The 12,344-nt window shown below is 32.6% G+C and overlaps 1 protein-coding gene across 3 annotated transcripts in view; it reads right to left on the bottom strand.

The window, feature by feature from the left end:
* Positions 1–12,344, bottom strand: part of NBEA (neurobeachin) — a 441,196-nt gene that overhangs the window by 166,805 nt on the left and 262,047 nt on the right. For all 3 annotated transcript variants that reach the window (XM_088140729.1, XM_088140730.1, XM_088140731.1), the window contains one exon: positions 4,268–4,411. In XM_088140729.1, the coding sequence (XP_087996855.1) occupies positions 4,268–4,411 (144 nt within the window). The remainder of the gene's footprint in view (positions 1–4,267; positions 4,412–12,344) is intronic.

Raw genomic sequence — 12,344 nt, 5'->3', positions numbered from 1 at the left:
GGTTAGAGGCTAGCAATAGGAGGAAGCCCGTTCGCAGAGACAAGGTATGGGCAGTTTTGCCACTGCGTGGTTCTCTTTTTGGCTGACTTCCTTGAATAAGACGCCCTTCAATTTTGAGCATAAGGATTTTAGAAAAAAGTATCGTCTTATAGTCGGAAAAATACGGTATATTCTTCTGAACATAGAGAAGATACATTTAGCTATCACTGTTAGTAACTGTTGGTAACTAACTTGATTTAATCTTTAAATAATTATGCGTGCGCACACACACACACACAGAGGTAGTCCCTGGGTTAAGAATGCCTGGTTTACAAATGACCCATAGTTAAGAATGGAGCCTATTGTAGCAAAATTCAATTTTGAATGGTTTGAGTTAATTACACAATACTACTTAACAGTATTATACAATAATACTGTTCTGGCTTACATACAAATTCGACTTAAGAATAGACCTTGGGATTGGAACTCGTTCTTAAACTGTCAATCATCACATCTGCAGCAATAAATTCAAAAGTTGAGTTAATGAATGTGAAAAATTTTGTATGGAGCATACTTGTGGGGCAGCCTTTTCCCTATATGAAGAATGATAATTTTTGAAAAAGAAAATAGTTTGCAGACAGTTTGTGTTTACTACTTGGGGCTTCTGATTTGTGTTTAATTTAGCTCCTTGGGCATTATTAATCACTCTCTCTCTTTCTTCTTTCTTGTACAAGCACAACACATGCCTAACAATATCTCCTGTGGCTTGTTTCCAGTCCAAAGAACTCAGAGGCATCTTTCCAAACAATATGAAGGTTTCATTGCATAACTGATGTGAGGAATTTACGCAGAAAAGATGAGCTTGGAATAGGTGGAGCCAAGAAGAGAAGTGATAGGGGATAAATGCATTGAATGGGCATGAAGCCATTCAAAAGAATACATGAGAGCTGGGATTGCCATTGCCAGTTGAAATAGGCAGATGAAACAGGTCTACGGCTTGATTGCATAACAGTTTTATACACTCGTATGTGTTCTTTAAGTTACCATGGTTGGTGTTTGTCCTGCCCATATCTCTGTTCTTCAGAAATAAATTTTGAAGTAGTATGTTGCTGTATTAAAAATACATTTTACTCATTATTTAATTAACATTCAGCCCAATATTAATATAAAAAGTGGGTTATTCTAATATTATTACTAAATGATTGTTACATAATACAATTCTTTTATAATAGAAAACTTACCTCTTACACTTGCAAGTTAGTATAATTAATGGTCAGAAAAATTACTGAAAATCATGTCTAAAAATTGATGGATTAGAAAATAAAAAAGAGGGTTAATGATGATCAGTTCAGTACAATTGTGCAAATAGGATATTGCTGATTTACAGAGTTAGCTATCAGAAACTGCTACTAGGTATTGATCTTTCTGTCTGTAATTTATCAATAAAAACTTGCCTCTTGAAATGAACAGTCTGGGAAGGAACTTAGGAGCTAAAACTGGAACGGAAAATTGTGAAACATTTGTTAATATTAAAATAAGACACTGAAATTGATTTCTGCTTTAAATTGGCCATACTTTCTTAGCCAGCTACATTATTGTGGTTCTTAAAATCTTAAAACCATTTACCAGTTAAAGATCATTTAACTGTGATAGGATTAGGTGCAATTGAAATTCTAACACTTTTAAGTTATTTAAAGTAATTTATATGCACTTCAATTATATCGAAAAAGTAGGAAGTTGGGATCCTTGCAAGAGTCCAGAAAATCTCCACAGTGTTTCCCAGTTTTTCCCAGATGCAAAGCAGAAAAAATATGAACCTATGAAGTAACAATAGCAACTAGAAAACTTTGCAGTAGGTCTCCAACAGAAATCCCGGACAAGAGACATAGAAAATTAATACTTATCAAATTAATAACTGTTGGAAGATGAGGCAGGAAGTAGTAGCTGCCATAGTTGTGGTACGAGGGATGGTAATGGGGGCTTGGGAAAACAGTGGATAGGAGTGGGGTGGGGAATCCCAGGACCACAGAGGAAATATTGGTAAAAGAAGGAGTAAAGCCTATATGGGAAAAAATTAGAGATTGAGTAACAGTACCAGCTGTGTGTTTTGTGGTATTTAGTCAGCTGAAGATTTCTTAGATGTAGCTATTTAGAATTGGTCCTTGGTATAATGTCATGAGTTATGCCACTATACTATTCACAGAAAAATGACTAAAACCTCAGTGTGGTACAGACAATACTATTAACTATATTAGGAATTATTATCTAATTTATCTGTCGGGAACTATTTATGAACCTTTTGCATTAACTATGAAGACTTCGTTGTTGTGTGATGTTCTTTAACAAAAATACTTTTAAAGAACATGTCTTTCTATAGAGACATACATGCCAATGGTTATACTGTATAGATTCATCCCTTTAGATTATCAGAAGGGATAAAGGGAATAAATAATATTAGGTAATATTTTTAGGCTAACCAAGTATGATATGCTGATAGCACAGAAGTTCTACAAGATTTATTTTCAGTTCAAATTCTTATAATGTATAATTAATTATCTATATGTATACAAAATGAGACAGCAGAACACTTTTTTTTTTTCCTATTTCAGTCTGATGTGCTACTTTGCTATTCAGTCACATGTTGAAGTGTCAGATGTCTCTGGTATTATTTTGCTGAAATCTTTGAGAAAGTCAAACTGGCCGTAAAATTCTACATGGCATGTGGGGCCTGGTTACTTTCTCCCATACTATCCAATCAGTTTGATCTGGCAGGGTTGGTGTGCTCCAGGTTACATTGATTAAACAATGCCATCTTTCAGAACCCCAGAAGGGTGCCTTCTCTGTAGGAGCACCCACCCTCTGGAATGAAGTTCCCCCAAGGTTCAGACAGCCTCCACTCTACTGGTATTTCGAAGGGCCCTGAAGATGTAGCTCTTTGCCCAGGTCTTTGGTGAGGACAACTGATGCCCCTTTTCTACCTTTTCCTTGTTTCCATTCCAGTTTGTTTTCTCTGCCATCTTTGTTTCTTTGGCTTGTGTTTCTTGTATTGTTATTTGTTTTTAAATGTTTTTAACAATTTGTAAACAATTTGGGAGTCAGGCAGCATATAAATTTAATAAATTATTGTTGTTACTATTATTTCTTATAAATTAACTGATAGAAAACTATAGAAAATTATAATTATATAACAAGTTACTGAAAGTTACGAAAGGAAGAGAATGGCTAAGAAGAAAAAGACATCGTCAATCATATTCTAGTTATGTTATTAGGAAATCATAACTAACGCCCTAAATAAACTCTGGCCATTTCCATACAGCCATCAGCCTTATGCTTCTTCCACTCTATTCCTATTCCATTTTTATATTCTCACATAAGTGTTCACATCCTTGGGGTTTTGGCAGATGAAGAGGGGTGAGAAAAAAATAGAGGAGCATAAAAATCAGTCCTCCAGCCTGGACCTGAACCTCACTTTTATCTTTCCCATTTTCTTGCCGTGTTTATTTTTGCAGTGAGTGAGAAAACAAGGAAACCAATGACTGTGGAAAGGGAGAAGAACAAGGTTATCTCTCCAACTGCTCATGGGAGGTAGGATATGGTGAGTATCCATATCCTATGGGAAGCTGTTCATGCTGTAATTAAAAAAAAAAATACTACAAAATTGTCCTTTGGAGAAGGAACTGAACCATAAGGTAAATCAGCTCAGTTTCTCATAGCATTTTGGGTACACATGTGGAAGCAACCTATTTTTAAGTTAAAAGGATAATGACAGGGTTAAATACCATGGTTATAGAATTCTGTATTTAAATAAAATATAAGGAATCAATTTTTAATATTGTTATTGTCTTACCGCCAATTGCCCTGCTAGAATTAACATGTAATTACAGCTGTTGAATCTATCTAGCAATAGTTGCTTGGAATGAAACAAAGCATTCACACTAGGTTTTGTATGAAAGTATTTTAAAGTGTTACTAGTCAGACTGATCTATCCATATTTATTTATAATATGTAGCAATTTTATTTTTGTGCTAGATAATAGTTTAATGCAATATATGGTATGATGAATGTAGCGATGAGTGATCCAGATTCAACAGAAAACATTACACTAGCCAGTATCTTAAATAGCAACTGTTACAAATTCTATAGGCTGCAAAATCTTTCCAAAATCACAGAACTCCTTATCACAAATGAATGCAAATACAGGAGACAGATGACAACTTCCCCCCCCCCCAAAAGTTGACTTTTTAGGTCAAGTATTCTAATTAGATATATAACAACAAGTTTTTGATACCTGCAAGATTATCAATCTCTTTCTCTTGCAGCAGACTGACAGCATCATCATCTCCTTCTAGCATGAGTTCAGTTTCAGCATTCTGGTTGACTACAGCTTGACTTCGGAAGGTTTTCTTGGACTTCACTACATCTTCCTCAGTGCCTGTAAACAAACAAAAATTATCTTCATTTTGGTTCAGTCTGAACATCCATTAACTGTTTTCAAATGCAAAATTAATGGAATCAATTCATACTTCAAAATATGCTTTCAAAACTTTACAAAAAAGAGACTATATGTTTTAGACAAGATGGGTTAGGATTATTATGTAAATATTGGAGTAAACTTCAAAATAGAAGATAGAATCCCACCTTAAAAAACTAAAGTGTCACATTGATGGCAGTTACTCTGTTATCGCAACCTGATGAAGCATATGCACTAGAAATACACTAGACATTTAGATGAATTTGGCCAATGTGCAGTTTAACAATTTATATAAATCTTTTTGAAATTAATTTTGTTTTACAATACGAAATATACATTTTTTTTAAAGAGTTGGCTTGGCTTCTTTAGTATGATTGAAACTGCAGCTTTTTTACCATTCTCTAAATTTATCATTCAGTTTGCCACAATGAAATAAACATTTATCTAAATGAAAGCATAGGTTTGCCCTTCAATCAATGAATCATTTATGAATTAGAATTTCATTTATCAAAATTACAGAAAGAACTATAATGTCACAGGGGGCTCTCTCATTACAAGGCTTATAAACACTGTCCTTGCAAAGAAATGGTTTAACACCTAACAAATCAAATATTGATTGGGCATTGCATTTATTTGAGATCATCTATCTTCAGAAAACATGCTACACTGAATGGACTTTTTGGCCTCACTACACATTCATCAAGAAATTAACAAGCAGCTTCTATAAACTACCAGATCACCTTGTATTCTGAAATACACAATATGTTCTGAGGAGATTTGTTACAGATGCTCTAGTTAGATATTTCTAAAGAGGTATATAAAGGTTCTCAAAAAACAGATCAATATTTTTCTCTTTTGAAACAGAAGGGCACAAATACAGTTTGAAGATGCATTTGCTTTCAATTACTGATAGCTAATAATCCTAACATTGAACAAGATAGAAAGGCCAACATTACTATGACTATTTAACATTTTTATATCTAAGCATTCAGATTAAAAATTGAAAATAACTTTGACAAAGATGATCTCTGTGTGATGAGGCAACCAGGAAAAATATATATATATTTTACCATTAGCATTTTATGAAGGAATACTGCTAATAATAAAGTTCCCTGATTACGATGAATTCTACCAGTGTTGCAAGATTTTGGACCCTTATTTTTATTTCATAAAACATTGGCCAGGGTCCAAAGTGCATTTTGGAATCAAAAGTGGGACTGGACTTATATACTGGATTTTTTTTTTTTTAAATAGTATTTAAACATCCCAAGAGTCTCCACTATTGAATATTCAAACTGGACAACCTCTTGGAACTTCTCTATTACAATTACCAACAGAAATAGCACAGTTTAAAATAAAACCACTCTTTTAATAAGGTTATTTTAAGTGTTGTAAAAGTATACCAAATAATAAGCAATGTTACTTAATTGGTATAAGGTAGTCAGCCTTAGTATTAAGATATTAAAAAGTCCTGGCTTTAATAAAATATTTTCAATATTTTATAACTTTATTTTAACACATTGCATAAACATCTCATTAAAAGTAATACATTTTCTTTTATATATTTCATTTAGAATGTAGTTGTTGTGTTCCACATTCAATATTTAATCAAAAATATTCTTTAAACATACACTATGTTTTGTAGTATAGCACCTATGGGTGTGCCTTGACTGAATTTTAATATTAATGGCAGTATTTTAGTTATTTTTTATTTCAGGCCACAGCTAAGCAATTCATCAAAGTGTGACATGAAAATATTTATCTCTCTTTGTGTTTTTAGAATTGAGAGACAATTCTAAATAAAAAAAGTCTAGAGTCATAGACAAAAAAAAAATCACTTACATTTTCATTATAAATTTGGTGTACTTAAATGACTGCAGATGCTGGTTCATCTTATTTTACTCTAGCCTCAAAATCTGGCCTATATACTTTTTTAGAAACTCAGGGAACAACATTCAAATTTCCTGTTAAATAAATGAATTTAAGGAAAATTCACAAATCTCTTTTTCTTGTGTAGCAACAAAGAAATCTCTTGGTCTTGTGGAAAGTTGTATGCAATTTTAGATATATTTATATCCCCTCCCTCCCCCCTCCCTCCCATCTTCTGAACATTTTACATTTCTAAAATAACAATATATGATTTTCTAATGTTTTTGTACCTGATACAATGGAACACAATACTACACTCCTATTACAATTAACAATTAAGATTTAGGACATGTTGATCCAGCTGAACTTTATCAGACTTTATTATTTTATTTGCTTACAGACTACAACTGAATTAATTCAGCATAAACATAAATATGCAGAAATGTATATATTCTAAATAATGACTTCAGTACAGGAAATAAAAATAATGGATGGAAAATATACCATAGTGTGGATCAAAATGAAACTTCTGAGAAAATCATAATATAGAGAAATAAGAAGATATACAAGGCACTCTTCAAACAACTGCATATCTTGTACTAGCTATATTAACAGAATTAACCCTAATGGTCTCCTGAAAAATGTGATTGACTTGGATTTATCTTTTTTTAAGCCTTAAGAAACATTATCTCGTACTTGTTCATTCCAGTTTCTAACCTTAGGGATACTGATATATTTCCATACCTTGGCTTATGAATCAAAGACACTATCAAAAGGAACTGTACACTAAATAATTCTATTGATACAAGCCAGGATCTCTTTTCAGAATTTTTTAGTCCAAGATAAAACTACCATGTATGAGATATGATCCCATATAACCATTCACTTTCAAGACACATTTGTCAATGATGAAGTTTGGCTGGTTATAGACACTATCTACCTCCCCCAACAACAACAACGAAGTATGGCCTTTTATATAATTAATCAGGCAAAGGGGAAGGGTACATGACGTCCACAGACGATCACTTATTATTATTATTTTTTTAAAAATGAAGTAACAGTAAGAAAAAAGAAATACTGAATAATTCAGATGCACTGAAATAATAGGTATTATTAGTAGACAGAGCAAAGTATGAACGAGTAGTAAACCAAAGCTCTTATGAAACCAGAAAAACCTAGCCATTTATTCAATACAATAAGGAGCCTTTCATACATACATACACACACACACACACACACACACACACACACATATATATATATATATATAATATTCATTCATATTCCTCCCTTCCTCTTTTTCTTTCCATGAGCACATTTCATAAAGCATGAGAAAACAGCAAGAACCATAAAATAGAAAGATAGAGAAACTTTTTAAAAAGGCATTTGACACATCAACATTGATTTTGGTAACATCCATATTTTCCTCTCAAATGTCACTTAAACTTGTAAATTCTCATTTAGATTCTTCAGGTCACAGCTGGTTCTAGGTATGCAAGCTAAACATCAAAGATTACCTGCTGTGTCCATGACTATAAGAAGTCAGTTCAAGGCTACTTGAATAAATGCACAGACAGAATGTGGCTGATTTTAGACATGAGTAGACTGAAGAGTAAAAGCAAAAAAACAAAACAAAACATCCAAATCTAAACCAAACACACAACTCGGTTCAAACAAACTACTCAACATCATAACTCATTAACATCTATTTGACTTTAAAGTTACTAATTTCATTTTAAAGGTAGAGTGGAAATAAAAGTACAGCTGGTTTAGAAGCTGTGATACAAGCCAAAAGAGAATTCTGCTTCTTTCAGAATTCATTCCACAGCTTACTTCAGTGAATTATAGATAAGGCAATTTATGCAGTGATTTTTCTTTCATCTTTGAAGAGGGCTGGCAGAATGGAAAGTTAACTCATTTTAGTGTTACCTAAATGTACTGACAGGAAATTCTAATGTTTCCAAACATCTGGAAATCAGCTTCATGGGGTGATTTCTTTTCTTAAAGAATGCCTTTTCTTATACCATATTTTACAGATTTATGTGGCTTCTAAAAGTGTTTCAACATAACTAAAGTCTGTACCATTCACAATAAAACATTGCATTCAAGTAAAAAAAAAATACTTTACACAATAAAGATGTTTTTTGTAAAACTTTACTCTCCTGTTACTTCTTTCTGAAAGTACCTTAGCCAGTGTACAACTTTTACTATACCATCATAAGTTCTTCATAGTCATTAGTAGTTTTTTTAAAAATACCAGTATTTTATTAACTGAAATTTGAAAAGAAACTAAAAAAGCGATAAGGTATATTTTTCCTAAGCAGAATTTTTTTTTGTTCAAATTATTATTGTAAGATAAGTGTAAAATAAAGACATTCAAAATATAATCATATGATTACAACACACTATCAGGCTCAAACTAAGGGATATGGCAAGAAGCCACTTTAATTACTTTACAGCTGGGTGTGTCATAAGCCAAAAATCTTCTGGCCTATTCTTACCATCCACATCATCATTCTGGTATTAGCAAAAAAGCAAAGGGTATCTTGTCAACTGAGTCAGATGATCTAAGAATACAACAGAAGCTGTAATGACCTTACATAACTATATCAGGCTCTAAGATCCCAGTGTGATGCTCTTCACTAGCCAGAATTTTACAAATTCTCAAGAAATTAAGAGTTAAGTTCTGCTTTGCTCCATTCCACCTGAAATTCCATGGGTCTTGCTCTAAGATTTGAAAGTTGTAACTGCATCGTTATTGAACTGCAAACCTAAATCCATTCTAAGCCTTTCTGCCAGTTTACCAGTACTATATTACTGTGATCAGAAACAGTTAAAACATCAAGAAGGTAAAGGCTTTAGCACAAAAACCTTTACTTTTCATAAGTTTCTGTCATCAGTACTCAAAGTAGCTCATGTAGGCCATGGTGAAATTCTATTTAATGATTTTTAAGTTATATGTTTATTAATATACCTAGCTTATTCTTTACTCAAAACCATCCTGAAGTCATAATTCTCCATGAATACTTGACAGAATGAATTGAATGTGATTGGATTCCTACAGTTTCTATCTTTTAATGTCTTCTGACTTTGAATAACTTTATATAAAATTGCTGTTCTTCTAACAAAGAATGTAAGATGTTGCAGATTTTTACCTCTGTATTAGAAGATGAGGAAATGGAGCATTACAATTCCATTTGGTAAACTGGCAGAAAATAAAATTCCTTTCTGAAGAGGAGTCAACACATAGAAGAACTTTACAAAAAGTTTAATGCAACAGTCTTGTTCAGATGTGGAGATAAAAGCATATTATTATTTCTCACTTCTTGAGTGTTTCTCCTTCTGTATTAAATGTAAAAGGTGATATGAAAAATATCTGCCTATCACTCATTGTCAGTTAAAGGAAACAGTGGTAAACTAGGTGGCAAAATAATTAGATTTTTTTCCTGTTCTAGGTGACTAGGTTTTGGGATTCCCAAATTCTACGCAATCCAGTATTTTGTTCCCATTATAACCTGGTGCCAATAGGACATGCAAAAGAAGGACAGTTTCTCATTTGCATTTCCCAGTAAGAGGTATTAAGAGGCATGACTCTCCTGAAGTGGAAGCAATTTATGTAGCCGTCATAACTACTAAACTACCTTTGATCGCCTTATGCTCCATGAATTTAAGGTAGTTTTTAAAAACCTGCCAATTTTCAGGCTTGAGATAGTGATACTCAGTTTAGTTCTGCACTATTATTATTATCACTTATTACTGATTATCACTTATCTATGAGTATTACTGCAAGCCTTGTTCCTCAACAAAATTTCATATCCACCCCTCACTTTTTTCTATCTTTATTTTTTGCAACAAAACAATCTTTAATAAAAAGAAGGATTTAAAAAAAAGTACAAAAGAAAAAGGAAAAGAAAAAAATCTTATATTTCATACTTAGCAATAGTCACTGGTTTACCAATGAATTCACTACTAAAATACGAACAATGCAAGATATTATTGTAAAATATCACAGAATCTCTGTCATAGTAACACATATTGCTACACCCTTTTCCAAAACAGATAGATCACATATTTCCAACAAACATTCCTTGACATCTGGAATATCACTTTTTCAGTTTCTTAATATAATATTTTTGACTCCCCATTCTTGATGTAACCGTAATTCCCTATAAACAGTAGCATTCTAAAGCTTTGGTATATAATTCAACATTACATTAGCATCTTTAACATTTAAAGATTTCCACATAAATCTACTAATATATATTAATACACCATCCCAAAAGGATACTAAATGATTGCATGACCATATCATATGGGTCAGTGAGTCCTCAAATTTCTTACACCTCCAGAATAAAAAAATGAAATCAAATACATTCTTTGGAGAGTCCAATACACTCTAAACAAATTTTTAATGAATCTCAAATCTGTATATACTATTTTAACATTTTTAAGAACCTGAAGTCATTGCTGTGGCTTTATTGGAAATTCCAGTTCTTTAATCCATGTTTGAAATATCCCAGATATGTCCACTTTAAAAATATTCTTGAGCTTTTGATAGAGATATGTTATAAGTTTTATTGCAAGAAAACAACTCAGGTGTCTTTGAGGCAGCCAAAGCATCTGGTCCATTTCGATCTGTTAGAATATGCTTAAGCTGAAGATACCTCCACAGTTGTGAACTGGGAAGACCAAATTCAATTCAAAGTTGGGAAAAATCCTTAAAATAATCATTACATAGTAGTTGATTTAAAGTCATGACTCTGGCTTCTGCCCATGCTTTCCAATAAAATGATTTACTACCAATTTTCAAAGTAGAATTTTTCCAAAGAGTTCAGCTCATTAACAAAACTCAATATGGCCCACAGACTTCTCACCACCCGTGCTCCTGGAAATAAAAGCTCTTACGCTATATGTTGTTCCAAGCACTTGTGATCACAAAAGAAATTGATAATAACTTTCCAACTTAGTCCATAAGGGATAATATTCCATTATATTTTTATTCTGCCAACAGGTGGCTGATAAAACATTAGCCCAATGGTACTTATGCAAATCAGATAAATTAAAACCACCTTCCTCAATTTAGCTAAGGAAAACCTTGGTGGTCCACTACCCCAAATAAATGTCTTAAATAATTTATCAATCAAAAGGAAATATTTATTTGATGTTAACACAGGAATATCTCTAAATAAAACAAGGGACAATAATAATTTTAATAACATTAACTTTGCCCCACAGGCTTAAAGGAATTTTAAGCTATCTATTAACATCCAATTCAACCCTTTCTAAAAGTTTCAACATATTTATTTCCACGTATTTAAAAACATTTTGGGTTTATAAAGCCCCAAATATAATCAGTAGAAATCACTTAACCATTATAGCCTCTAAAAATGTTCAGGTCCATTTAACTTTTTTTTGCTGAGAGCTCAGCAAAATGAAGCTCTATAAATCCTATCATTTGCTGCATTACCAAAAAGAAATTGATTTATTTTTAAAGAGATTTTTAAGGAAACTGAGTTAGGGTGGAGCTAGGTCTATCCAAGGTAAATATCTGAAATTATCTTTAATAGAAGAGGCCTATTTTCTTATATGCTAAATTGTGTAAATTGCATTAGTGTGTGTGTGTGTGTGAGAGAGAGAGAGAGAGAGAGAGAGAGAGAGAGAGAGGAAGGAAGGAAGGAAGGAAGGAAGGAAGGAAGGAAGGAAGGAAGGAAGGAAGGAAGGAAGGAAGGAAGGAAGGAAGGAAGGAAGGAAGGAAGGAAGATCCTGTTATTGAATCGAAAGATAAAAACAAACAGATAAATATAGGTGGCATTCCAAATTTAAGAATAAATACTGGATTCAACTTATTTTAAAAACAATTTAATTTGGAGGCTATTGTAAAAAAAAAAAGACAACATCTAAAACATTAGATGTTATCTTCTTTCCCATGGGTTAGTCACATAAGGAAATTGAGTATCGTAATGGTTGGACAGAACAATGACATTTGACCTTATATGCTGCATTTGTCAATGAAAGTCTTATTAGT

Source organism: Python bivittatus, unplaced genomic scaffold, assembly GCF_059951505.1.
Source record: "Python bivittatus isolate LINGU-HERP-01145 unplaced genomic scaffold, Pbiv_v1 ctg000340_np1212, whole genome shotgun sequence".
NCBI classification, from domain to species: Eukaryota; Metazoa; Chordata; class Lepidosauria; order Squamata; family Pythonidae; genus Python; species Python bivittatus.
Note: the sequence above shows the minus strand (reverse complement) of the source record. Positions and strands in the feature narration are given on the sequence as shown.